This window comes from Perna viridis, chromosome 7 (genome assembly GCF_037379345.1).
Source record: "Perna viridis isolate PV_CMFRI_1.1 ecotype Kerala chromosome 7, ASM3737934v1, whole genome shotgun sequence".
Classification (NCBI taxonomy): Eukaryota; Metazoa; Mollusca; class Bivalvia; order Mytilida; family Mytilidae; genus Perna; species Perna viridis.
The window spans coordinates 32,126,207-32,154,046 of record NC_142451.1 but is presented as its reverse complement, the minus strand read 5'-3'; the positions used below and the strand labels follow the sequence as shown (position 1 = coordinate 32,154,046).

The window sequence follows — 27,840 nt, the reverse complement described above, 5'->3', positions numbered from 1 at the left end:
CAGGGGCATGTGCACAAAACAGATACAGAATTAAGATGTAGTGATGCTAATGCAACTGTATACCAAATATGATTGACCTCGCACAAGTGGTTCATATTTAACTGACCTACCAGTATAAATCAAAAACTTTAAAATCTTAACATAGAAGCTGACACACACGCCAACATCAATGCCAGAAAAATAATACATCAGACCTGGATTCTGCCACAAAACAAAAATTAGCAAATAATACCCAGGAAATGTGCTCCCCTCCAATTAAATAATTTGTCTGGATCAGACCATTCCTTTACAATGTCTTGAATTATATCCATCCCAGATATTTAACTACATGATACATGTAGTTTCATGTTCACTTCACAAATTGATATTTTATCCAGTTGAACAATGGCAAATGCACAATAAAATGAAGCAACACATATAGAATTGAAAAAAAGTTATAAGTAAAACACATATATAATATCTCAAACAATAACAAAAAAATGGTCCATTTGCAATGGTTTTAAAATGCATGTGTACCATTAATAATGTTCACAAATCACTATACTTCATAGTCATCTGTATTGCACATTTCATACATAGAACATCTTTTAAATACATTAAAATAGAATGGTTTTCCTAAAGTCAACAATGATCAACTACTTTCCTTAGATTCTAAGTACTTTGGGTATCCTCTACATGCTGTCTGCATCATTGTTAAAAAGGATGGCACACCAGTCTGGAAAGAGTATAAAAAATTATTTTGATTAACAAGCTGGACCTTGAAGGATCTCTTTTCTAGAGGCTCATTTGTTTCTTTTTTATTTGAAAATTCACTATTTACTCAATATGTATCAGTTTGCCTGGTGTATTTTATTTCAGTCATGGCTAAATTTACAAAATAGAGATAAAAAATATAAGTGCATGTAGAAATCAGATGTCCAAAATATCACTATTGTTATGTAGAATCATGCTGACTAAAATGACTACATACTACAAACATTGTACATGCATCATTTAGCCTTAAATGACAACTTAGGCAGCAGTTTGCCAAAAAAAAAAATTATTTGGAAATTAGTCTGTCCAATTGACTAGATCGGCATTAATTTGTCTACATCTTAAAAATAAAAAATCAGTTCACATAGAGAACCATAATCATTTTTGGCACCAAACATGGCTTAAGTAGAAAGACCTAGGGTAAGGGACATAACTGTAGAAATCTATCATATTTAATTTCACCAAAGCCTTTGAAATAGCATGAAATAAATTTCTTTGATGCTTATATGAGATTGATGTAAAATGCTGAATACAAACGTTCCACTGATTTGTAAGAATTGTGTCCCTTACCCCAGGTCTACCTCCTTTAGTGATAAAATCACAAAACATCTTTCAAATATGACCATATAGGAACCTATTTACCCAAAATGATCTTAGGCTTACCATATGTGTACATGCACATGTATTGTTTTTCCTTTATGGTATGTATCCTAAAGATTGTAAAACTGAACGTACCTTAGCAGCCCAGTTAATGAGCCAAGTAGGAATCATTCCCTTTGGATTGTCATAATATCTCATAAAAGCTGAAAGAGTATAAGTAACTTATTATAAATACTGAAAATAGAAGTGATTTGCATTTTATTGTATAGTTAATTATGCATGTACCTTTTAATGTATAAAACCTTAAGGATTGGAATTAGATATCTACTGGCAAAAGTCATTTAATCAGAAGTTTTATAAAATGTTTCCACAACTCTTTTTCTTTATAATTTACAGATACAAGTATAGAGTTTACTAAATTATATTTACAACCGCACTAGAATACGTACATGCACATTTTTTCATCTGTGGGTTGTAGTCTCTTTGACAAATTCATCATTTTCATTCTTGTTAATTGTACATGTACATATGTATATCCAAATACGATAAAGTACAGGTACATGTAGATCATGCAGCCTTACCTTTTGATCCAACTTTTCCATCAGTTGTTAGAACACAGCTTTGTTTATAATCATCTACCCGTATAATGCCTTTATTTTCTGGTATATTAGGACATACTTCACTCTGTGCCATAACTATCCATACCTTATTGCCATTATGTTCCATAACTCTCATCTCACGATTATACACATACTAGTACATGGTTAAAGAAGACAGACTATTTTACACATCATTGTTACAAATTAGGATCCTTTTTACTGTGACCATACTGATATTCGAAGGTACTGGTATCAAGTTTCATGATTTGGAAATATTTTCTTTTTCTTGCTTAAGGATTTGATTTACCTAAACTATTCTTTTAAGTACGATTCTTTGTAAGAATCAGGCAATGGGGGCCATATCATTTTTCTCAGTTTGGTCTTCTTTACCTCAAATATAACCAATACATCTAGAAAACAATACAAATGCTATACAAATTTATCTTGAAGCATCTGTGATGAAGATATTTTTTGACTGTTTACCGGTATGTAAAGAAAAATAGCAGGAAAATTTTCCAGCCATTTTCCCATATTACATTTCAATTTAGTTTAATCTACACTGTATATATAAAGGAAAACTTTACAAACCCTTTGAATGGTTATTTTCTGATGTTATCAGATATAAATAATTGGATAATGCAATAAAATCTCTGCATTTTTTTTCTTCATGTGCCACGCCTTAAACACATTTTGCCTCATTCTTAGACAGAAAAGTACTAAAATGAGAGTAACTTTCGGCTCAATTTTGAATTTTGTGGTTTTACAATGTAGAATGTACCTAAACAGGAAAACCATGTACACATGTAATTTGGTACCCCATAAAAAGTAGTTCTTTAATTTCAATAAATTGTGATGGTTCATTTGCATTTCTAGATTACCTACAACGTAGCTTGAAACATTTCCTAATATGCTACCTTTTATTTTATGAGATTTATTCATTTCGTCTAGTGATTTTCATATGACTTTGAACACATAACAGCTTCAAATCAAAAACATGCAAAACTGGGCTCATCAGTTAGGAAGCCCAATGGTGTAACTACATGTATAGGTAAGTCGATTTTGAAGCATTCCATTGAAGAAAAATAGATGGAGTGTTTGGTTGGTTTTTGTTGGCACCATGTGTAAGTGCTTGATTTTATGAATGTAATTATCACACCACAAGGAAGCCAATTTACTATGTGTACATATATCTATACTGTACATGTAGTTAAGGGCTGTCATTTTCCAGTATCCTCCCCATTAAATGTTCTTACAGGTCACATTTTTTTAACAAAACCATAGCAAGACACAGCCCTGAAATAAGTGTAACAATAAAATTACCAAACACTAATCTGATTCATAATCAAATCAAGTCAAAAATAAATCTGGCAAAATAGATATTACACCACCGGAGCAGCAGGTACTACAATGGTCTTGACTTGGTACAGGCACTTCAGACAAAATGGAAAATTATAGCTACATGTAACAGGGACTGCTTTGGCTTCTAAAATTGTGTCGGCAGAAAGAACCTCTCAACAAAAACCTTTATTTTATTGTGATTATGTACATGTAGATACATGTATGGGTCCAACAAAAGAACAAGAACCTTTGTAACCATAGGCGGATCCAAGGGGGAGGGTGGGGGCCCTGGTCCCCTTATCAATTTGCAAAAATGAAAATGGTGTATTTGTGTGTGTAAATGCATGCATTAAAATGTGTTTATCAAGGATTTTTGGAGGATGTCCCCTCCCCCTTTGGGGATCCCCTACTGGTAACAAACTTGAACATCGTCTGAATTCAAGGACATTTTCAGACACATATTTGACACTCCTGCTGTTTCACTATGGAAAGGATACATCTCTATTGGACATCGGCCATGGATAATTTACATTCCAATATATAACCTTCTTTCCGTCAACTTCTCTCTCATAGAGTTCTAAAAAACAAAAACACATTAACTTGAACAATTGTTTTCTCATTGAACAAATACAGAGCTAATATTCTGAGCAATTTTTATTTAAAAAGTTTAATAAATTGTTATACCACCAGATGCTAATGACAAATTTGATCAATTACATGTAAACATTGTATAAGGCTTAATACATTTGCACAAAATGCACAAGTGGAAATGTATGTTTGCAAGAGCTGCCTAAGTATAGCAAAGTGATTACATACAATGTTTAATCAAAGTGCTGTTAGCACTGAGTGTATTTCGATTCTTGTGAAAATTGTAGCATGAACAAAAATCAAAAGATTACATGATGTATAATACAAGTACATGTATTTCCCATATTATTTGGAACTGTTTTTCCTAATATGTATAAACTGAAGGTCAATCAATACTGCTGATTTCTGACATAAAAACTGTAATGGAAATTTAAACAGTATCAAACTTCACATACACATTTACAAATTTTGTTCTGTTTCACCTTTTTCCCAATTATTAAAACCTGTCCAAAAGTTAATTTGCAATCACATTCAAAAGTATTTCAACAGAGTATTATCCTACACTGTAATTATACTCAAACTGATCTAATTTCAGCTTAAGAAAATAATTTGCATGACCAATACATGTATAAGACTTTCAAAACCAGACACTTTTTATCACTTTGAATTTTCTGCCCAATTTTTATTGGTTAAAATCACTGCATAGACAGTTCCTGTTTATTAATCATAAAATATTATTAATAGGATGGAGATAACTGTATTAAATGGAACAAGCTAAGCATATCTAAAGCTTTTTGACACATTACTGCAAGAACTTCATTCCCTAAATGCTAATTTATTACTAAACATCCAACAAAGAATTCTTCACATCATCAGTTCAATTTAGAAGACTAGATCTTTATTTATTTTCAGAAATAATAGAATATTATTGGCCCAATATTACGGAGTTGAGTGATTGCCAGAAAAATATTAACAGGTTATAAAAGATGTATTGGATGATACAAAATGAATTACATTTGAACTATATTTTTGTGTAGTGTTCAGAAACAGTTGGTGACATAAGGTACATTTATATTTTGATAAATCAAAAACCCCAAACATGTACTTGTATGCGATATGTACTTCCACATATCCAATTATTTCACATACCCTGAGCATATGAGTCCCAAACTTTTCTGTACTCTAAGTCCATGTAAACATCAGCAGAAACCTCTGGTGTCACATCATCTAAGGTTCCATAAATTTTGTACTCATATAAGCCAGACTCCTGAAAAAAAGAAGCAAAAAGTACAGTCAGTGTTAGTCAAAGGCACAAAGACATGTAGGAATCTACAAGTACAAATGTACATTTACATTTAAATATTGCGTCATATGATATTTTGACACCCATGAAATATTGACCCCAAGGATAAAATATCATATGATATCCTAACCCTGAGGTAGATATATCATATGAAATATTGACTCATGGGGTTATTTTAACATTCTTAACTCTCCTAATAATATTTTAACTTCCTAGAGGAGGTTAATTTATCATGGCAGGGGGTTAAAATATCACAGCAGGGAGTTAAGATATCACAACAAGGAGGTTAAAATATTGTAGCAGGGGGTTGATTTATCACAAAAATATACATGAACAATGTACATGCATGTTATTGCTTTCACATAACATACTACAATGTAACAACAAACATTGTACATGTATACCAGTAAATGTATACTGTACATGTACCCATAGATTTTAAGTCTCCTGCTTTTGGGGTACATCTAACTTCAAAATATTTCATCAAAAATTCACTGAGCCTCTGCTTACAAATATATCTGCCAATGTCAATGCAGAAGCCTAAAATCTCCCAATTTCCTATTTTCTCTAAAGTTTCCACTTAAAATCTTAATTATAAATAGCTTCATTTCTTGTAATAACAAAATGGTCTTAGACATTTTGATTTAGACAATTATTATTGTGATAAGCATTAAAGGCTGAATTTAAGATGACAGTCTTCAAAATTGATACCAGCCCACCAGCCAATGATGGTAAAAATAGCTGTGAGTTTGCAGAAATTTTGCTTCCTAGCCAATGTATCCTATAATTTTTTGTTCAGATTAAGGGTAGGGGCTTGTTGTCTGAAATTTAGACAGCAAAGACTGAGATGAAATTACCTAACATGAACTTTTGGATTAAACTGACAAGGTGAGTGAAATACATTTAGTATAAGAAAACATTGCACAACCTTTTCAGGTACTCATAAAACAATCATTTAGAAATCAATTTTGATTCATAAAGAAATTGGTTTCAGACTTGCTTCTGTTATGAAAACAGTCAGTCGTTGAGAAATATTATCTATAGTTCTTCATGATGTCATCACTTACAGTACAGTTCGTAGCATAGTCTGATAAATACCTGGCATACCTCATACCTGGGTCAGACAACAGATTTTTGCATATATCTACGAAACCATTAGGTTTAGCCAAATTCTGACAGATGAAAGTATTCAGCATGATGAGATCTATCTGTGGTCAAATTTTGGTGAAAATCTGTTGACCCATGTTGGAGTTATTGCCCTTTTTAGATGTTTTTTGTTGTTTTTGACATTATACCCTTCAAAAATCTTCTTCTCAAAAACTACTATACAGAATTCAATGAAAGTTGTTTTTTTTTGTTTTTTAGGGTATCCTTAACAAATTGACCTTTTGGATTTTTGATCGGTTAAAATACATGGACGCCGTTACTAAAAATAGAACAAAGGGGTCAGACAGCAGATTTTTGCATTATATCTCAAAAACCGTTAAGTTTAGCCAAATTCTGACATGAATAAAAGTATTCAGCATGATGAGATCTATTTGTGGTCAAATTTTGGTGAAAATCTGACCAATGTTGGTGTTATTGACCTTCTTTTACTGTTTTTGATGTTATTACTTTCAAAAATCTTCTCCTAAGAAACTACTGTACAGAATTCAATGAAAGTTGTTTTTATAGGGTATCCTTAACAAAATGACTGTTTGGATTTTTGATTGGTTAAAAAATATCGCTGCCTTTACTAAAAATAGAACATAGGAGTCGTACAGTAGTTTTTTGGATATATTTCCAAAACCATTAGGTTTGGCCGATATCTTTCCATTGCTGAACTATCCTTATTATAAGGTCTACAAAAGTCTTCAGGGATCAAAGTTGTCAGACGACTCCATGTAAGGGTTATTGCCCTTGAGAGGTGAAAAATGACATTTTTTTTTACAGTTTTCAGCCTATATCTTGAAAACTATGATAGACAAAACAAAACTTTCATTTGCTGAAATGATTCTTATTATAAGGCCTACAAAAGTCTCCAGAGATCAAAGTTGTCAGACGACTCCAAATAAGAGTTATTGCCCTTGAAAGGCAAAAAAATGACGTTTTTTGCAGTTTTCAGTCAATATCTTGAAATCTATAATAGATTGAATGAAGCTTCTGATTGATGAAATGATCCTCATGATAAGTCCTAACAAAGTCTTCATGGAGTCAAAATTGTCGGACAATTTTTGTTAGAGTAATTGCCCTTGAAAGGCAAAAATTTAACAAGGTGAGCGATTCAGGCTCCTGGGAGCCTCTTGTTATTTATTATTTTAAAATATTTTGAAAAATTAGTTTGCAGTTTAATTATTTTAAAAATCATAATTAGGAAACTATATATTTTTTTTTTCAGTTGTATGATTTAATATCAGAATTTATTTCAGATGTAGTTAGATTTCTTTAATTACTTAGACAGCGGACCATAGAAATACACATGTACCCCAGAATACCCAAAAATATACATTTGAACCTCCAATTTGATTGAAATATGTTTCATGTGATGAAAGATAATGTTTTAATTCATTTTTTCCTGGATTTTTTTTCAGATAAACATTGGAATTTATCAATGTGGCCAGTTACACAATGCTAATTATGCATGATAATCAATTTTTCTTTGATGTATGTTAAATTAGATCACAGAGATGTATCAATAAATCAAAGTATTCAAGAAAATGTTTGCAATTTAAATAAAAAATTAGCGCTGGCCACATGCTGCATTATTCTTTAATGTCGTGGTCACGTTACAATGTTCGGTCAAGCGAATCTGTGCTGGATGCATTTAACCTGTCTGTCATATTGACAATCCGTCTGTCGGAACTTACCAGTTTAACAGTGTTAATATAATTTTTTTTTTAAATTTCCATTAAAAAATATCACGTCTCAATAGAAAATATATGTTTTGTATAATTATCATAATTATTCTATATGTTTTGGGGTATTCTTGGGTATTTCTATGGACCCCTTAGAGAGGGATATTTGTTTACAAATTAAAGTTAACAACAACAAAACATTTAAGTTGAAATTGATTTATAACAGTGGAAATCTTCATATATTACAGCATGAAAAGATTCCCATATTAAAAGCTAACAAATTTTTTGGAGGTACATTTAACATTGAATACATGTATATCATTGATGATAAAATGCCTCTACAAAACTTTGAGTTGCTACTTGTAATTACGATTTGATTTCAAATAAAATCAAACTTGCTCATTTGCTTTTGTTACTTTGTATGTATGATTTTAGTTAGTTATAAAATTTTCAAACATGTATGCAAATATAATATAAAATTATTTAATTTCAGAATGAAATAGATGATAAAATACATTTTTTTGTTTTACAGTTGATATTTTCCATAAAAGCAACAAATACATAAAATATCTATTAGCTGAAATATTTTCTGTGACTTTTTCCCTACAAATGATTTTTACTGATACACCTGCAATCCTAATGAAAAAAGTAATATTTATTTTTGATTTTTTGGGGGTCAATATAACTCAACTGAAATCCCCTTTTAAAATTAAATTTCAGTCTGATTTTTATTTTAAAAATCAATAAATTTTTTCCTCTGTTGGCATGTTAGGATAGAACAACAGAAACTTTGTATTTTATTATTCTTGTAACTTTGGAATAAATATATTATTTAAAAGTCCTTTTAAAGTAGAAATAGAAAATACATGTACATGTGTTTCAAATATTTATCAGTCTGATTGCTCATTTCATATCAATAACAAAATATATTAATTTTTATACACACATTTACGAGTTTTCAAGCACTAATTAAAGTTAGTTTTACCATACAGGTAAACTACATTTTCTACTCTCACCTGTCCTGGTGGACGGTAAATTTTACCTGAGACACAAGAATTTATTTATCAGTTAGTGAGTTGTACATTTGTTTTACAAGTAACAGAATTGATTTCAAAGAATTCATACCTGGCATACCAGGTATTGGAGGTACATGTATGCCAGGTATTTATCAGACTATACGGCGAGCTGTACTGTACCTGTGATTTGGCTTTGGTTGGCAAAAATCCATTGAGTTTAAATCCTCATAACTTTTTCATTTTTAAGATAATTGGAATGGAAGGGTAGTGGACACATAATTTTTCAGCAGAATTTTGAAATATTATATAAGATTCCAGTTTTAAAAATCATTTCTGCTCTGTTCCCGTCCAAAAGTAACAAGTTCCGCCCACTCTCTCATACAGTTCAAATTATCAACAACACAGGGTCTCTCGTGGAAAATGATCGAAACTTCAATAAAAAATATAATTTATGTAGCAAATTTGGTATAAGCATACAGGAAAATGATTTCAGAATTTAAGTAAGTAGGTGTGACATGCACAATTTCAACTTGAAAGTCATTACAAGCGGTTGAAGGGTGGTTTTCCACGGTACCGCTAAATCTCCAACTTTTTGTATGGCACATCATTCTGACCCCAAACCGACATATCAATATCCAAATAAAATAAAGGAGGGTTGCAGGGTCAGAGGGAATTCAGACTATTTTGGGACTTGTCCAGAGCCATTTTCTGATTTGGCCGCCCACTGAGTGTAGTGTAGTGTCACTGATTATGTGAAAAAATAATCAAATGTTGAACACTGCATTTGCTTAGTAAAAAAAAATATTTACGCACCTCATTGTACATTCTATATATGGTAACTCCGTGACTTTCAGTGAAAAACTCCCATCCTTCTATCTGAGGCTGTTCCAATTCTTTCATCAAAAGTGCGAACTCTGCGTCGGTGAACATTTTTTACGTCTCCTACAGTGGCTACAACTAGAAGTTAATAAATTTTTGGTTTCCAAAACAACCGATTATATTTATAAGTATGTGTGAACCAATTTAAGAGCGTTTCTTGTTGCGACTCGCATGTTCTTGTTTACATCCAATGTTTACTTCCGGTAACCAAAGATAAGTGTAATTTTTGTTCAAATCGGAAGTGACATGATATTTTCCGTGATATGCTCTTGGACAAGAATTTAGTTTGACATTTTCTGATTTTTTCGAGAATTCTAATCGCAGAAATCTAATTTTCCATTTTTTAAAATACTTGAATAAACCAAACTATTTTTATGTAATGTTATACATTGAACCCCTTTGAACTCGGGCATTTTTCTGTCATCTTGCAATTGCTAAATCATACAGAAGTGTGTATTTAATGTTCTTCGTTGTGTGTGTCTGTTTTCCATGTCTGGTCTTTGTCCATGGATTACATTCTTTTGATTTCCACTAGAATCTTGGTTTCATTGATTACTTTTTTACAGTGAATGGGCCAATAATGTTTCTTTATCCCGTTTTTTTTATATTACACTAAAATACACACCTACCCTGTATATCTGTATGAGCACGTACGTCAGATTCCCTGCTGGGCTACCGAGTGGCAAGAAATGTTTTGAAATGGTGTAAAATATTTATCTTTAAATCATGTTAGAAGAAATTTTGATACATAACTATGTATGGTAAAATTACAAACATTTTCTTTGAAAAGCCTTTTTCAAGGGGGTTAATTGGTGGGGAAAATTGATGTATGTTATAATTTGAAACGTGATTGGAATTTCAAGGGGTTTTTTTATATTACAAAAAAGTTACGTGAATGACACCCATTTTTCTTTTTGAAATTAAAGGAATTCAAATATATGTTCTTTACACGAATTCTAACGAAATTCTATTTACTTTTTTTTTTTTTTTTTTAAATTTTTGGTAATAAAACTTTAGTAATACTATGTTCATTCAAGGTATTCTAGGAGAAAAATTAGGAAAAATATAAGGTATGAATACATGTATACATGAAAACTTTATTTGCAAAACTACCGTATCTTGGGGAGGCATGCTAATCATAACAAATATATACAAAATACAACTATATATACAAAGCATATATAGGGCTTGAAAAATTCCCAATGATGTTAGAGCTGTCAAATTTGCAAAGCAAATTTTTGGTTGTTCTCTCCACGGGACTCGAACTCGTACCTCTGTGATATCTATGGCAAAACCACCTGCACTAAGTCCTGTGTCCTAGACTACTCGGACAGCTAGGCTATATAAAAATACAGCTTTCGCTGGCCGGGCCATTCCTCCAACTAGGTTTTATCTAGGATTGTAACTTAGCACACGATGTATAGCTTATCTTAGGTGTTATTATATAGAATAGAGGATCAAATTAACGATACATATAAACAACAATTCAATTCTAACATCAAAATACAAACATGAATCATACTGCCTGATAATAATTAGAAATGATGCTATATTTGTTGTGAACCATAATTCTTATCTAGTTTGAATAAGAAAATTAATATGCGCGTAACACCTCAGTCCGTAACAGTTTACGTAACACCTCAGTCCGTAACAGTTTACGTAACACCTCAGTCCGTAACAGTTTACGTAACAAAAAATCCTTACGACCCCGTCAAGAAATAAAACAATCATAGATTGATCATAAATCACGTGCCGGTTTTCGCACTGGCTTCGATATGGCCTTTTTCACGGATAGCAATCGCGACCAAATCGTTCGTTTTTTAACAGTAGCTTACGCAATATTATAAGTCAACTACTAGTATCCAAAGGTCAATGGCAATTAAACTTGAAAGACTAAGTCATTAAGGACTTGTCATGTGTCATCCCACTGAGACGCATATTTATATCTAAGCCAGAAGGACATTCTTTTCTCAAGATTAAACAAGTAGCTATCTACTAAGATATATAGTCTGACTCAAATTCTGGTTGATTCATTCCGGTGTCGAACCTGCGACCTTTCACTTTTAAGTCGTCACAAAAAAAAAGGGTTTCCACCTGCTCCGTGCTCCATCTGCAGGGGCGGATATAGGAGTTTAAGAACTAATTAAGGGCACACTGACTGACCAATGAAAGATGCATCGTAATGTTGGAGCGATTTTCTTCCAATTCAACCAATTTTTGTTTACGAAAACGGGAGGGCTCGCACCCGTCGCGCCGAGCCTTGGTCCGCCTTTGATCAGCTGAATAATTAAGTGGTATTTTACAAAACAATCACAGTACACGTAATTCGTCTACTGTAACAATAGTACATCGTCATGTTTATTTTATGACGAGGAAGCAAATTTATTTTTTATGAATTTATAGCATTTTTTTTGTCTTCATTAAATACGACTAGCCCGCAATTAAATCTACGTTTTACTTTTTTAATTAATAGCGATGCTTCTTTATTATTCAACCGCTTATTATGATTCCACGCTAAGGGTACTTGAAAGATAAATGAAGCTATCCACATATTTCCTGTCATCCGGGTTCATCATTTCCTTTAAATTTCCTTTTGTCAATGTTATATATTATATTTACAAATTGAGCGGTCTACTCGAATAAATCAGTCTAAAATTTTATACATTGAGATGTTAATAGAGAATACCATTCTTATGGAATAATGGAAAACATAAATATAGTATTTCAGCGGATTATTCACCGCGAGAGAGCAAAAGGACAGAATTTCACAGTAGATGACTTATACAAAAGTCCTCTGGAACACCAGCAGACTCTATCCATAGCTTTTTTGGTTGCTTTGGTGTTTTCCTGCGTCACTGGAGTTATTGGAAACACACTCGTAAGTAGACTTGCTGAGATAAGAGGGCATGTTCTAAGATCCGTGTTCGATTCTATCTATTACAATTATATCATGATTTTCAGTCTTTGTAAAAATCGTGCTATTTCTGTAAAATGTGATATACATGTACCTTAAAAAAGGCTACATGTAATTATTTTTGTTATTAAGTTGCTCTATAGGTCTATATGATGAAATTTATAACTATTCATTCCAGTCAGTCTGCTCTTATCAGATAATCCACTTGGAAAATCCAACAGTTTCTATTGTATATTAGTGACATTTACAGAGTTATCGCCCTTAATTTTGAATTCTACAGTACATTCTATATACTGTTCCAGGCTATTATCCCCCACATTTTGAATGAAGTTAACAAAATTTTCCAAAAAAGGGTGAGGGATATAGCCCTTTGGGTCCTCCGCTTGATCAAATGAGTTTTACATGCACCACAATGCATTTGTATTAATCGAGTTATGGAGAAAATAACCTGCGGACCAGGGGTCCTCGCTGCTTGGAGCATCTACCTCTTATGTTTAAAGAATGTTTAAGTTCTAATTTTTCAAGGCAAAATTTCATCAATGCTACACTGGAACGCCCTTTACAAAATCTTTAGATCCGTTCCTGAATCTATCTATATGAAACAACAAGCCTTGACAGCAAAACAAAAATACCATCAAGGAGTATACATGTATGAAAATATTGATTCCAAACGACAGGCTATTATCTGATCCCCACTTAAATGAAATATATAATTGTAACTACAAAAAAAAAAACAAGACAATTAAAAAAAAAGAAAACAACAAAAAAAACACAGATAATTTAACAAAGACGTTAAAGCAATGAGACATACATTAACTAATAATGAAGGGACCATACTACAAACATGTATTGTTCTGTATTCTCTTCATTCTGCTTGAATTACATATACGGATCTGTTTGTTATTGATTTACCAGAAAAAGTATTCATATTTATTCTGTTTCGACCCATAGCAAAATATTGGGTGTTCCTTGCTTTGTATTGCCAGGCTAGTTTCAATGTTGCCTTGGTATTCAATTTTTCTCCAGGAAGAATTAATTTTGAAACTGTTTTTAGTAGATAATAAAATTTCTAATTTAGCTTTTACAATTTAATTCTTGACAATACCCACTTCGCATAAGTACTTCTTTGTTAATCTGTTCTGACCTGTATTACACACCTAAGACAAATAACAACACACCTTCATATTATTCGACACGCTTTACCTTCATGTACACAATGTAATTCCTTTCTATTTATTTTGTCAAGAATATTTTTTGTTCTCAAATTTAATCAGTAAGACGGCAGATTTAGGTAAAAAATAACAACTGTAAAGTATTAATCGTTCACAAAGCCAACTTCTGATAAAAGTGCAATTAATTATAATGCCCACCAGTAAGTATACTGTATATCACGAATGAGCGAACGAATTACGAACGAATGGAAAAAATAGAAAAAAGTCAAATTCTAAAGAGTGGTACAATTGTAACTGGAGATCCCAGACTCTCTAATGAAACGTTTAAATGTGGCCACTGATGAGAACGAGTTTTGTTTGTTGAACAGTTACGGCTAAGTACCAATTACTAATTTCTATTTCTCATTTTTCTGTCAGTTGGTTCATAAGTGAATAGATATATATAAAGTACATTTATCTAGTTAACACCCAATCTACAATAGAATCATGCATTATATGCTACAAAAGGGGGGAGTCTTCAAATCAGAATGAAACTTTGTGATTATTGAAACCCAAGTTATATAAGAATTCACCCAAAATATTTCAGCTGGAATCTTTCTCTGTAAGGAGCAATGGAGTTTATTCGACAGGGAACCAGTTTTTCAGATTGTAATTAAGATTTTTCAGGTTTTTTAAAATAACATTAATGAGCTATTGAAATCTATGATATGAATGTTAGCGTGCAACCTGAAATAACATATTAAAATTAATATACAAAACTAATATTTATTTACATTTCAGCCATCTAAATAGGTTAACGAAGTACTGCCAAATTTGAAGCATATACATCTATTCATTTATAACAATATTTAATTGATACATGTATGAAAAAAAAATGAAGTTTTTTTTTGGAATTTCTAGTGAAATGAAAATAAATCAAAGTGATGATGCACTGAGTCAAGGAAGACCTCAAAGTAATCAAAAACATTCATGTAACCAAATTGTAAGCTAAATAAACGGATCAAAACTTAGTCCTTTTAAAGAATAACAATTTGTTTTAATGCAGTGCATATTTATACAGTCCATTTATCAATGTACGTTTGGATCTTCTATTGTACTATTGCTTTTGGTATTCCTGGCTATACACGTACATTTATGTCTTCAAATTTCTTCTTAACACTTTACACTTAAATTAGCATTTCTTTCAAAACATGAATTCCACTGAGAGTCAGTGATTATTAATATTCGATGAATTTTCAAAGCACGAATGGAACCACACTTTACCGTAGGTTTGGAGATGCATGAAGTAGAAATGAATCCCGCAGACTGGAGGAAATTGAAAAAGGACCTAATCTTAAGGGAGAAATGAGCAAAAAACTTCTCCTTATTTGTGCTCACTTTTATGTGGATTTTTTTTTTTTTTTTTTTTGGTAATAAATTAAAACTAAAAAATTGTTCTTGCCATTGCTATATAGATTAGGTCCTGTGTTTAACTCATCGAAACTGTGCACATATTTACAAAAAATGATTATCTTTCTTTAGGAATTTTTCAATTCAAACAAGGACACAAACTCTTGCTCTAAAAATTGATATGCAATTTAAAAATCTTTAAACTAAAAACGACTTTGCAGCTCATAGATATGAGCAATTTAAGATTCCAATTAAGTTGGAAAGTCAATGTTATAGAGATGTGGTGAATACAGGGAATATGATGTCTTAATCACATATGCACTTTGAGTATAAATCCATCTTTTTTTTCTCTCCAAAACAAAAAAAGTTACTAGTGAACCCATACCCTATGAGTACCACTTTTTTCATGATGAATCACAGTTGTGCTAAAGCTGAGTGTTTAATACCTGTCTACCTTCAATAATGTATGTGCATTTCTTTCATTTTTTTCTGCATGATTGTTTCACAAATATGTATAAGATTGCAATACCAGTAACTTCTAAGTAACTCCAAATATATAAGTGCTAAGAAACCAGGTTTCATGTTTGTATAGTTTTTTCTATTAAGAGATGATTATTTTTTCTCACTTCACCTAGAGAAACTTTTAAGTGATAACCAGTGAAAAGAAATCAAGGGAAAAAATCACAATAATGTCTGATATACGCAAAATGTTACAATGTAAATTCATGAAAATATACATGTATTTTAACCATATGATATTTAGAAACCTCTTCTTGTTAGGAAATATTGTAACATGTACATATAATTTTGTGCAAAGCCTGCAAAAATAAAGGTTGGGTGGTTATAACAGTCCCAGGTTTTTACTGGTTTTTAAACCACCTGGTCAATATTCCCAATGGATAATACTGGTTAATCAGTAGCGGATCCAAAAGGGGGCGGGCCCCCGCTTAGAAAATTGCAATTTTTAAAAATTGTTGAAACATTGTGCATGTTAAATCATGAAAAACACTCAAAAAGAAGTATGATACAATAGTAATCAAGCAAATTAGTTATTTAGTATGATTTCTTGATACTCAGCGGTGTACATGCTACATGTATATATGTTTACATGTATGTTTACTATTTCATTTTATTTATGGACATGTACATGTAGTAATTAACATACATGTACACAGTGCATTTTATGTACAGAAGGTAAATTCCTGGGATAAAATTAAACACACATGAAATTTCCAGTTAAAAGGAGGGGTACCAACCCCATTCTCCATCCCATGGGTGCGCCACTGTAATATATACTTACAACACAAAAAGTGTATATTGCATCTCCGAAAATCCGTCACTAGAAGCTCTCGACATCCTCATTAACAGGGTCAGGACGAGAGAAATAAATTGGCAAACATCGATTGAGCTTTCCTCTCGCGAATGTTCGGGTCAATTTGACAAAATAGTCCAGCTCTCTGCGTCAAAATTTAAATAGTTAATATCATATAATCATTTATAAATATTGTAGTTCAACACAGCCATATTAAATATCCTTTATATTGTTATACGCCCATATCGCACGTTAAGTAAACATCGTATATTTTACATGGAGTATGATCGGAGGCGGAGCGATATTTTTACATGAACTTTGCAAGGAGAATAACCCGCGTAGTTTTATTTTGGTAGTTATATGTAGAAATTTCTACCCTGGATACGTAATTTGGTTGCCGACGATCTCTAAATCAAGTTCAGTCTATAAATAGACTTCCTTGACAAAAATATGACTGTCATCTTTTCTTATCTTTAAACAGACTATAGTAAAGTTGGCCACCCGTTTTCGGATTATAAATCAAAAGTCCCTTTACATGCTTCTGCTGGAGAGCCAACATTAATTGAAAGTTATTTCAGTATCGAAATTATTTTCAAAAGATGTCCATTTTAAAAATTTTAATTTTTAGTTTTACGTCTGATGGGGGCAAACATTAATAGCCCGAAACCCCTTTGGGTCAGCGCCTAATATCGTTTAATACAATTATTAATTCCGAAAAAATAATATTGCATTTCTAAATACTAGTTACTCTTATACTGAAAAGTATACCTCATATAATTACTAATTAACCAGACTAAACCTGAACGCGGGTCACGATAGACGTGTGACCTCTCTTTAGAATTAAAAAGTCAAGTATGGAAAAAAAGCGATGTATCATTCTACTTAACTCATAAAATTTAGCAGTGGCGTTATCAGGGAGATTTCCTTCTAATGGCACACAAACTTAAAAAAAAATCATAAGACTTATACAAAATGGTTTTAAAAAAAAACATATGCAACTTTTAACAAGTAGAAGTCTGGAATTAATAAAAGATTTAAGATAGATACAAATAATTTATTTCCATCAAACAAGGTTCCACAAGGGGCAGAGTTATTATGATGATTATATAACGCACACATAAATATAAAGGTCTGAAAAATTCCCAACGATGTTAGAACTGTCAAATTTGCCCAAAAGAATAGAAAATACTACCGTTCTAGATGCAGCAAGTCTACTCTCACATGAAAAGATAAAATTACGTTTCTGAAGGAAATTTATTGAATATAATAGTTTTTCAATTTCTTTTTGGCATATTATAAATAAACAAATTTCAGTAATAAAATGCTAAAATTTCGTTAAAAACAATACGACCCCTAAAGTATGAATAACGAAACTAAAAGCTTATTGAATTTAGAGTGCTGAATAAAAGTAAACAGCAAAAAAAAGTTACCAGTAATTTACACTATATGAAGAAAGAAAACGGTATATTTAGTTTATATATTATGTATCATACAAGGAAACATTGTTGAAATGACTGATAAATGAAATTGACAATTTCTTGGGCGTTTCAAGTTTAAAAATTGCTAAATAAAAAGAAGGCCTTCCTTCGAGTGTCTTTGATCAAATTGTTTACGACAAATTTAATGATTACTTTAAAAGGGAAAGGAAACAATCCTCTTAGCACATCAGGAGCTTTGTTGGTGATAATATCTGTTTCCTCAAAGTAAAAGCAGTTCATCTTTAATTTCAAATACGATCAAATCTCACTACATTTTCAGTTCATCCCACGTATCATATTTAAAACTTCCGATTTCCTTGTGATACTGATAACGGTGTCGAGCCTTTTATTTTCGCGGATGCCTTTTTTGCGCCTATTTGTTGATTTTTCATCTTTATATGATCTTTTCAATATGTATTCTGTCATATGTAAAGTGGTCAATTGGCAGCGATTTATTTTGTTATTTTTTTTCTTCCAAGCGAAATTAGCGAAAATCAGTTGATTTACAGTAGTTCAATCTAAGTATTTTACACATAAAATCTCAATACATTTTCAGGTGATCGGAGCTGTTATAGTCTCAAAGAAATTAAAAACAACGGGGAACATGTTCATTGTAAACTTGGCCATTGCTGACTTCATCGTCATATTAATTGTAGAACCATTCAACTACGTAGGTAAGAACTGTGTTGGGTAAGGTATAAAACTATTCAACTACCTAAGTAAGACCTTTGGTGGGTATAGAACTATTCAACTGCCTAGGTAAGAACTTTGGTGGGTAAAGCGTAGAACCAAAGCAACTACTTAAGTAAGAACTTTGGTGGGTAAAGCGTAGAACCAAAACAACTACCCAAGTAAGAACTTTGGTGGGTAAAGCGTAGAACCATTCAACTGCGTAAGTAAGAACTCAAATGAATAAGACAAATAACCATTCAACAACCTTAGTAAGAACTCTGATAGATAAGGCGTAGAATCATTCAAACTCTGGTGGGTAAGGTATAGAACTATTCAACGATGAGTAAGTATGAATTCTGTTGCATGGTAATAATTAGAACCATTCAACAAACTTATTGAGAACTCTAGTGGGTAAGGTATAGAACCATTCAACTACGAAAGTATTAACGCTGATGGATTTGGCTTAGAACCAAGAACCAATCAACAACCTTACTAAGAACTCTAATGGGTAAGATATAGAACCATTCAACTACGTAGGTAAAAACGCTGATGGTTAAGGCATAGAACCATTAAACTACGTATGAAGGAACTGATGGGTAAGGATAGAACAATTTATGAACCTTATTAAGAACTCTGGTGGATAAGGCGTAGAACCATTTAACTACGTAGGTAACAACTCTGATGGGTAAGGCACAGAACCATTAAAATACATATGAAAGAACTCTGATGGGTAAGGTATAGAACAATTCAACTACGTAGGTGAGAACTCTGAAGGGTAAGGAGTAGCACCGCCCAATTTGGTAGATGAGTTGAGTAGGTGTAGAACCATCCAACCATGTAGGTAAGAACTCTGGTGGGTTAAGTGAAGAACCATTCAACTACGTATGTAAGATCTCCGGTGGGTAAGGCGTAGAACCATTCAGTTTGGTAGGTAAGTTTACAAGGTATAGAACCATTCAACTACGTAGGTAAGAACAATGATGGATATATAAGGCGTAGAACTATGTAGGTAAGAACTATGCTATAGAACCATTTAACTACGTAGGTACATGTAATAACTCTGATGGGTAAGATTTAGAACCATTTAACTTCGTAGGTAAGAACTCAGATTAGTAAGGCGTATAACCATTCAACTACGTGAGTGAGAACTCGAATGGGTAAGGCATGGAACCATTCAACTACGTGGGTAAGACCTTTGATGTGTAAGGCGTCGCATCATTCTATTACGTACGAGGTAAGAACATTGAAAGGGTAGGGTGTAAAATAATTTAACGGCGTATGAAAGAACACTGAGATGGGTAAGGACTGCGTAGGTAGTTGACTAGATTACTATATTAATTAAACCAAGCATCACGTCATGACCAAAACACAGGAGGAAAAAAATGGTCTCATTCATTAAAAGAATGGCTTACTAATAGTTTTTTTTAACTTTGATAAACCAAAAAATATACGTTATAATATTACCCCAAATAGAGGCATATTATATATAATATATTTACACATTATACATATAAATAATATATGTTTTTATAAAAATTGCATAAAGAGTTGTCAGTCTCTAAGTAATCCAGACAACGCATCCTTTTTCAACATACTGGTATCGATACTTGTAAACGGGAAGCAGAACATAAAAATTTTAATTGTTTCTATAGTAAATTTTTTGGAACTTGGATGACAAATACTCAATCAGGACGTCATTTGACCTACTTATATATCCGTAAACAAGTATAGTTTATTTGTACTTCCGACGGAAATGCGAAATTACATCGTGTCACATAAGAACTTCAAATGCCAATATCGAATATTTACACGTGTTTCATAACGAAATACAAGATGATCGATGATCCTTGTATAAAAATTGAATGATGGGAAGGAGATTATTTTTAAAGTAATTTGGGCCCGAAATGTTAAGTCAGTGTGGACAAGAAAGAGGGCCTTAAGTAGCATTATAATTTTTTAAAAAAGCAAAATAGTTAGAACGGAAATACACAAAAATAAAAAAGGAGCGACATTGACGGAGACTAGGGATGTTCCACCAGCTTATCTCGTAGAAACATTTTGTGGGCGAAAAATGCTCCTTAAAAGGTCGTCAGGATAGGCATATTGCTGTTTTAAATAAAACAAGCAGATTCTACATTTCTTATCATCACACACCCCTCCCAAACAATCATGCAGAAGATTACATTAGTAATAACGTATATCTCGTGGACACCGCTATGAATAAGGTTGACTTGAAATAAAATTCATAGAATAGTTAACGATCCTCTGTCCACTATTCTATTAATGCGTGTGCATACTTTTGGTGTATCAAAAAGGGGCACTATGTTTGCGGGAAACGTCCTGTTGTTGTTTATGTAAACAAATTACTGAACACTGTAGCGGACCCGAGCTCCGAAACCGGTGCCGAAACAGCGTGTTTGCTGCAGTCAACCGTCTAAGAAATTTCAAGAATCTTGAAAAGTCAGGAAAAACTGAAATATTTTATGCGACGTTATCCGATTGATTTGAATAATGTCCGAGAGTTTCGAAAGTCCTGTCTGCAACAGTTAGTATAGTAAGAAGGACTTTCGTAAGTCATTTACCCTCTTCCAGAATTTCTTGATCCTCCACTGGGCTACCTGTTCATTGATTGCATTATTGTTTTACTGGTTAAATAATTTGTTCTGATAATGTTCAACAACAGCATTTTTATACCGGTTTCCGGTTTCATGGAACTGCCGTTTCTTTGTCATGGCATTCTATCATCATAAGAACTATTTAAAAAAATATTCAGACCTTTGCCTTTTAGAAATAATTTAATTAGATATTCTGGACTGCCCTTTAGAGCTTAAAGTCCTAGAATTAAAATTAAATTAGATTTAGTCGGAAGTAAAATTAATTTTCTTACCGCAAAACTTCTAAAAAAGATACTCTTACCAAACAAAATTTGGCAGCCCTCTCCAAAGATTCAAACGAACATCCCGTTAATGACGAAGAATTTTAATAACTAATCAATCGAGGGAGAAGAAATTTTAGATTTTTAGTCATTTTTTTTCCTAGAGTAATTAAGGAAACCAAGGTTCAAGCGGAAATAAAACAAGGTTCTAGCGGAAATAAAAAGAATGTAATCCAGGGACAAAGACCAAACATAGAAAACACACACACACAATAACCAAAATAATACATACAAAGTAAGAAAAGCAAATGAGCAACTCGGACCCCATTAAAAACTGGGAGCATGGACAGGATGCACCGGTAGGGTAAAGTTGGCTTGGTTTAGTATTATTTCGTAGTACCCTCTTCAGATCATTTTTTTTAATGACTGAAATGCAAAACTGTGCAAGAGCATGCATGTTCAGTCTAATAAAATCTCCATCTTGATCAATATTAATGCAATTCGGATGTCTTCTGTATTAGAAACAGGGACAATGATGATTGATGTCATGTCCATGCTAAGTCTGAAAATATAGTTTGAATCACAAAACCCAAAGGATTGACCAGCTGTTTCTATGTTTTACAGGAATAATTCGAGGCGCAGGTGTTTATATAGAGAACGTATGGCTATGTCACATTGTCGCCTTTATATGTGTTATGGCATGCGTGTGTTCCATGATGAACTTAGCTGCAATTGCTGTAAATAGGTAAGGATCGAAAATCAATCCTTTTAAGGGACTTTTTCGTGAACCATCGAATCGATTTTTTTAAATTACGACAACAAAATCGCGGATTTCAACTCCCATATCGACATCACAACTCCCATTCCCAAAGAAACTGTATACAATGTTTTAAAAGGTAAATATTTTACTATAATTCTGCCAGTTTCAAAGAACGTCGGAACGAGCGGTATGCAATATGGCGCTGAGAAGTAAGAGGTTGGAGTATGGAGTAACGGAATTCCAATGTTGTAGTGTGTGTAATTCAGTTATGAAACTTTGGGAAGAAACGCACAGATGCAAATCGACTTAGCACTGAACAAAGTAATAATTTAAAAGCGAATCAAACGCTTCCGATAAATCATTTACATATATTTCGATTTCAAAACTGCTTTTTCTTAGCTACATTTCAACATGTGGGTATGTTTATGTTGGCAAGAGTAGATCAACATTATAAATGAATAGTTGAATGTATTGACTATCAAAAGATGACATAAAGACTATACATGCAAGCTGGGTATCACTTTTTTTTTCAAAATTCAAAACTGTTGAGACCATGCTATCGTGAGATTTTTCCATCAATTTGCTCCCATCGTTAAGTGTTCTTTCAAAGTATATCGATTAAATTGGGCGCTGATAGGTAGCGGTTAAGTGACTAAACTACCGAAAAAGTTCTTTATAAAAAAACTTTAAAAATGAAAAAAAAACGAAAAAACGACACCGTCTTTAAAGCAGGTGTAAACATTGGAAGGAGCTCGCAGAAAAAATAACACAATCAAAATTCACCGTGAATTAACTCAGCAGAAAATGAACCCTGGTTTCTATGGCAGGATAATAATCTGACGTCATTCAAAAGTAAGTAACCTTAAAGTCAAAGTGCGAAAGTGCTGAGTCGTGGAAGACTTGTGGAGGCGTAGTTTAAACCGGTGCATCAGACGTTCAAGTAAACAAATTATCACAGAACCACTGTGGTCGTTTTTTGGTTTGAGCTAGGTCTCAGACTTTTACCGATACTCTATTTGTTAAGTTCAGATATTAGTTTTCCTAGACAACGAGTTTTTTTTTTTTAAATCGATTAATGTTATTACGGTTAAAAATTAATATCATTGATAAAAAAAGTTAAATCAAAGCATCTTCGTATGTTTTCAGATACATCATGATCAATAAATTTCAACTCTACAAAAGGATATTTACCAAGAGAAAGACGTTACTGATATGCTGCGGATTGTGGTTCATTGCATTTCTGATCGAATTACCGAACCTGACTGGATGGGGTGGTCACACTTTTGACCTCAAAACCCTGGGGTGCTCATTTGACAGACTGTACTCATTAGGATACACCGTATTCTTGAGTGTTACGGCACTTTACATTCCTCTGACCTTAATTTTGTTTTGCTACGTAAAAATCTACCTGTACGTTCGCCGAAGCAGACGACAGATCACAAAATCAATGACGGGAAAAAGTAAAGACAGGAACAAAAAGGGCAGAAATGACGAAATACGACTTGCAAGAACATTCTTCATTGTGTTTATGTCGTTTTTAATTTGTTGGACTCCGTATGACTTAACTCTTTTCTTTGACAGGGGAGATTATTGGCCCGGCTGGTTATATGTTCTGTTTATGCAGGTCGGACATTTTAACAGTTCGTTGAACAGTATTGTTTATGGGTTTACAAATAGACATTTCCGCGAGGGCTACAAAGAATTTCTTGGAACATGCATTCCTTACTTCAGAAAGGTCGTTTCTTACGAGAAAACATCACAAATTACATCAGAGACAAGTCTTTCAAGTGATGATGAAAAATTGTAATGTTTTAGTGTTTTTTTTTTCCACGTGCACTCTGTAAACATGCTCTGTCCAATATCAGTTCAAAGAATAAATGGTTATGCATGCATGTGAAACGCCGTTTTACTTGAGATGTTGAATAAATATAAATGGTATACGTGGATCTCAATTCAATCGACTTGTATTGCAGTACATTCCCAATAAAACAAAAGTAACATTATATCTCATGTACAAAGAAAGATAACTCTATCATCTCTTGAACCATTATGAATGGTCGCTTACAGTAGTTATCAGTGAATTGGTATGATATAAAATGTGTCATTTGATCTCGAAACTAAAATATTATAGGGCATTTTTCAATCAGCTTCATTGGTGAATCCAGAAAATCTAAAAGGAGTGACCCACCAACAAGACTAAAGGATCGCGCCAGTGATTTCTATTTTTTTTCGCTAAATATTCATTCAAATCAAACTGCACGAAAAGAATATTCACTGAAAAAAGCTGCACAAAAAAATGAAAAATTGTGCATTTTAATAGGAAATGGCAACTTCCCTACAGCGCCTTGCCTCCAAAAACTCACACTACATGTGACCTAAATGTCCGAATAGGATTTTCGTTCCATAAACTACGTGTATTATATATCGGGTTATCAGAAACGGGTACATCTGTTCGGCATTTTTAGACATATGCCGAAGGCCGCTAGCAGTCATTAACAAGCGTACATGAGAAAAAGTTCGGAGATGATATCTTTTTTACCTTGTAATAAATAAAATATATCATGTAAAAATATTTCTGTTACTGACAAATATCACTGAATACAAATAAAAATTCTTAGTTTTGATTCAATTTATAAGCGATAATTTACTCGTATATTGTGCATGATAATCGCGGAGACATGTGGTTACGTCCGCATGTCCTAGAGTGCGATTAAGATACTGAACATGGTCTCAGCTGCAGTCGACAATATTAGGAAAAAAAACGAAAATCTTGCCATATCGGGTGATTGAGGTCATGACTTTACTCAATGTTGTCTGATAGTGGAACTATCTTTGGTTTGAAAATTATCCAATTATTATCGAAAGACCTAACTTACACATTTGAGAAGATTTCTGACAATTCTAGAATCACCAGTGCTGATAGAACATAGTAGGGAGATTAGAACTGGATTAGAACTTCGACAGAAGCATCCAAAAATATTCTCAATATTGTTTATGTATATGTGCCACAATATTGCAGTACATAACACTAGGACAAAACGGGGTTTCAGAATATAATATACATTGTCTGTGCATCCAATATATTTATAAGAATAGCTTCTTTATGTCAGAAAATAGGACCATCTCATTATCACATGTGAAAATTTCATCGTAGGATTTAGTGATCAGAATCAGAATTTTATTGGTATAAAAATCACAAGAACTGAATTGTCACCTCCAAACATAATTATGCATTCATTACATGTGAACATTACAGTATAATCAATATTTTCATGTTGCTGGTATATGTAATACTAAGAGAGGTAACTCCAGCTCAGAATCAAAGCAACGACATCGAATAAACTACAACCAACGACATCGCTCTATTCTTCTAAGGAATAAGTTGATGCATAGAAAACATCCCCTCCCCCCCAACACACACACACAAACAGCATAAAACAAACGATTGAAAACCCGATACAGTGGCCAATCCGTAGGGGTTTGCCCTCTCCCTTTTTATCAAAAAAATTGTCATGTTCATTTGTAAAATTAACCCAAAAAATGGCAAATAATGTCCTAGCACCATCCTTTTCACAGTGTCTGGATCCGCCCGTGCCGATGTATAAACTGTTCAACATTTTGATATTTTTTTTGATATCCTTCAATAATCGTATAGCGTTTTTTTCGGCACATTTCGTTGACTTCTATGCATTTGATGACATCTTGTATAAGATCGTCTATAACTCCCTCACCGACACGGTAAAAAAAATATGTTTTAAATAAACTGGCTACCAACCAATCAGAATCCAGGATTCTAATATAAGGCGTTATCATGGTCAGCTTAACAAACTCACTTGCATAAAAAGAAATCTATTCTTCAAAATAAATATTCTTTTTCAGGATGACCATTTGGTAAGGTAGTATTTTTGGTATGTATGTATATTTATAGGTTTACTTGTGCATTTTCATTGTGTTAATTATTTTACATTTCAGTACAGATTATATTTGTATTGTAGTGTCATATTCAAGGTATATTTGCACTGGGAGTAGATTCAGGTAGTTCAGGTATTTCAGGTTCGCTCAGGTGTGAAATTGGTCAGGTGTTTTAGGTATTGAATTTTACTGGTTTGAGTTCAAATTGAAATTATTCGGTGGGAATCTTGTCAGAGGGAATTCAATAGTCGAGCTGATCAGATGTGCTAATGTTACAGGGAAAATTGTAGAATTTTGCATACTCACTCAGCATTTATTCCCAGGTTAGTTTTTCATTCTCTTTACTAATTATTCTAGTGGTCTAGCTCTAAAATTCACGATTTTTCGTAAGTATAGGAATGAGTGGCTTTGAGCAGATGTGCGATTGTAGTGAGTAACTGACGAGCGCTAGTTGATAAAAAGATTTTTAACGCAATTTATTTTAAAGAAAACCAATTGCGGTTTAAAAGTTAAAATATCTAAATCATGATTCACTAAAATATGTGCGAATGTACATTTTTCATTGGTAAAGTGCTAAATATCTAAACTGTATTCATTTATAAATATGATGCGTTGTTTTACTGCAGCACTATTTCTGATAAAGGTATTTATGATTCGTATGTTGTACTGTAGGTATGACTGTTTGATACTTGTTTATTCCAGACGTACAAAAAGCCTTTGTACAAACTTACAAGGTATACTTCAGTTGCTAAGTTATTTTAACAGAATAATTGTGTTTTATATTTTCTATATTTTGAACTGCATAGTTATATAAGCAATTCATATGATATGAATTCTGGAACAGTGCATAATTGATTTAGTAGTTTATCTGTATTTTTGAGAATCAGTGTAAAGTTAGCAAAACGTACTATATTCATTTTGCAATGTAGATACATGCACTACTTACAAGACGCAAATAGTTATTTTCTTTTTAAATGCAGTGCCCGGTTGTTCTAAGCGAACTCTGCTATGCGCTTTAAGGTGTGAGTACTTTATGGTGTTATTATTTATTATGGTGTACACTTTCCATATATGTAGCTTATTGTCATTATTATATTACAGGTTGTTTTTCTTTCCTGTATGTCCGAAATTGACGGAAAGTGCTCGAACCAATAAATGTAGTTATACATGTAGTGAGCAGTTGATTTTTTGTTTGGCCTAGTGCCCCAACCCTACTACAACCATATATAATTATATATATGTAGCAGGTGCAATTACTGCTTAAGATTCGGCAGACTCAGATTACAATTCATACCAGCTTTAGATTGACTATAAGAGGGGCGACGAATGCAAAGCTTTGTAGCGCAGTGTGGGTCGAATGTAAAGGAATAAATACAATTAGCAATACATTTTATTTCCCAAGTACAAAATACTTTATTGCATACAAAAGTCATTAAAATGGAGCAA

The 27,840-nt window shown here is 32.8% G+C and overlaps 2 protein-coding genes across 2 annotated transcripts; one reads left to right on the top strand and one right to left on the bottom strand.

Moving 5' to 3' along the window:
* Window positions 1-420: 420 nt before the first annotated feature.
* On the bottom strand, window positions 421-10,139 carry LOC148612330 (phosphatidylcholine transfer protein-like). Its single transcript, XM_088593660.1, has 6 exons — window positions 9,845-10,139; window positions 5,028-5,145; window positions 3,788-3,867; window positions 1,935-2,106; window positions 1,489-1,556; window positions 421-715 (listed from the first exon to the last, which is right to left on the bottom strand). Exons 1-6 carry the CDS (start codon window positions 9,959-9,961, stop codon window positions 632-634), a joined length of 639 nt encoding a protein of 212 aa, XP_088449786.1. The 5' UTR covers window positions 9,962-10,139; the 3' UTR covers window positions 421-631.
* Window positions 10,140-12,502: 2,363 nt separating this feature from the next.
* On the top strand, window positions 12,503-24,420 carry LOC148612329 (melatonin receptor type 1B-A-like). Its single transcript, XM_088593659.1, has 4 exons — window positions 12,503-12,788; window positions 18,732-18,849; window positions 22,347-22,467; window positions 23,629-24,420. The coding sequence occupies exons 1-4, from the start codon at window positions 12,612-12,614 to the stop codon at window positions 24,287-24,289; spliced, it is 1,077 nt and encodes a 358-aa protein (XP_088449785.1). The 5' UTR covers window positions 12,503-12,611; the 3' UTR covers window positions 24,290-24,420.
* The last annotated feature ends 3,420 nt before the right edge of the window (window positions 24,421-27,840 follow it).

Bases quoted from the DNA above. Each gene is read 5' to 3' on its own strand.
- LOC148612330 (XM_088593660.1), bottom strand. From the start codon at position 9,961: ATGTTCACCGACGCAGAGTTCGCACTTTTGATGAAAGAATTGGAACAG. The intron at 1,557-1,934 runs GTAAGGCTGCAT...ATACTCTTTCAG, and splicing joins TGGAAAAGTTGGATCAAAAG to CTTTTATGAGATATTATGAC. The intron at 716-1,488 runs GTACGTTCAGTT...TACTCTTTCCAG, and splicing joins TCATTAACTGGGCTGCTAAG to ACTGGTGTGCCATCCTTTTT.
- LOC148612329 (XM_088593659.1), top strand. From the start codon at position 12,612: ATGGAAAACATAAATATAGTATTTCAGCGGATTATTCACCGCGAGAGA. The intron at 18,850-22,346 runs GTAAGAACTGTG...TATGTTTTACAG, and splicing joins AGAACCATTCAACTACGTAG to GAATAATTCGAGGCGCAGGT. The intron at 22,468-23,628 runs GTAAGGATCGAA...GTATGTTTTCAG, and splicing joins GCTGCAATTGCTGTAAATAG to ATACATCATGATCAATAAAT.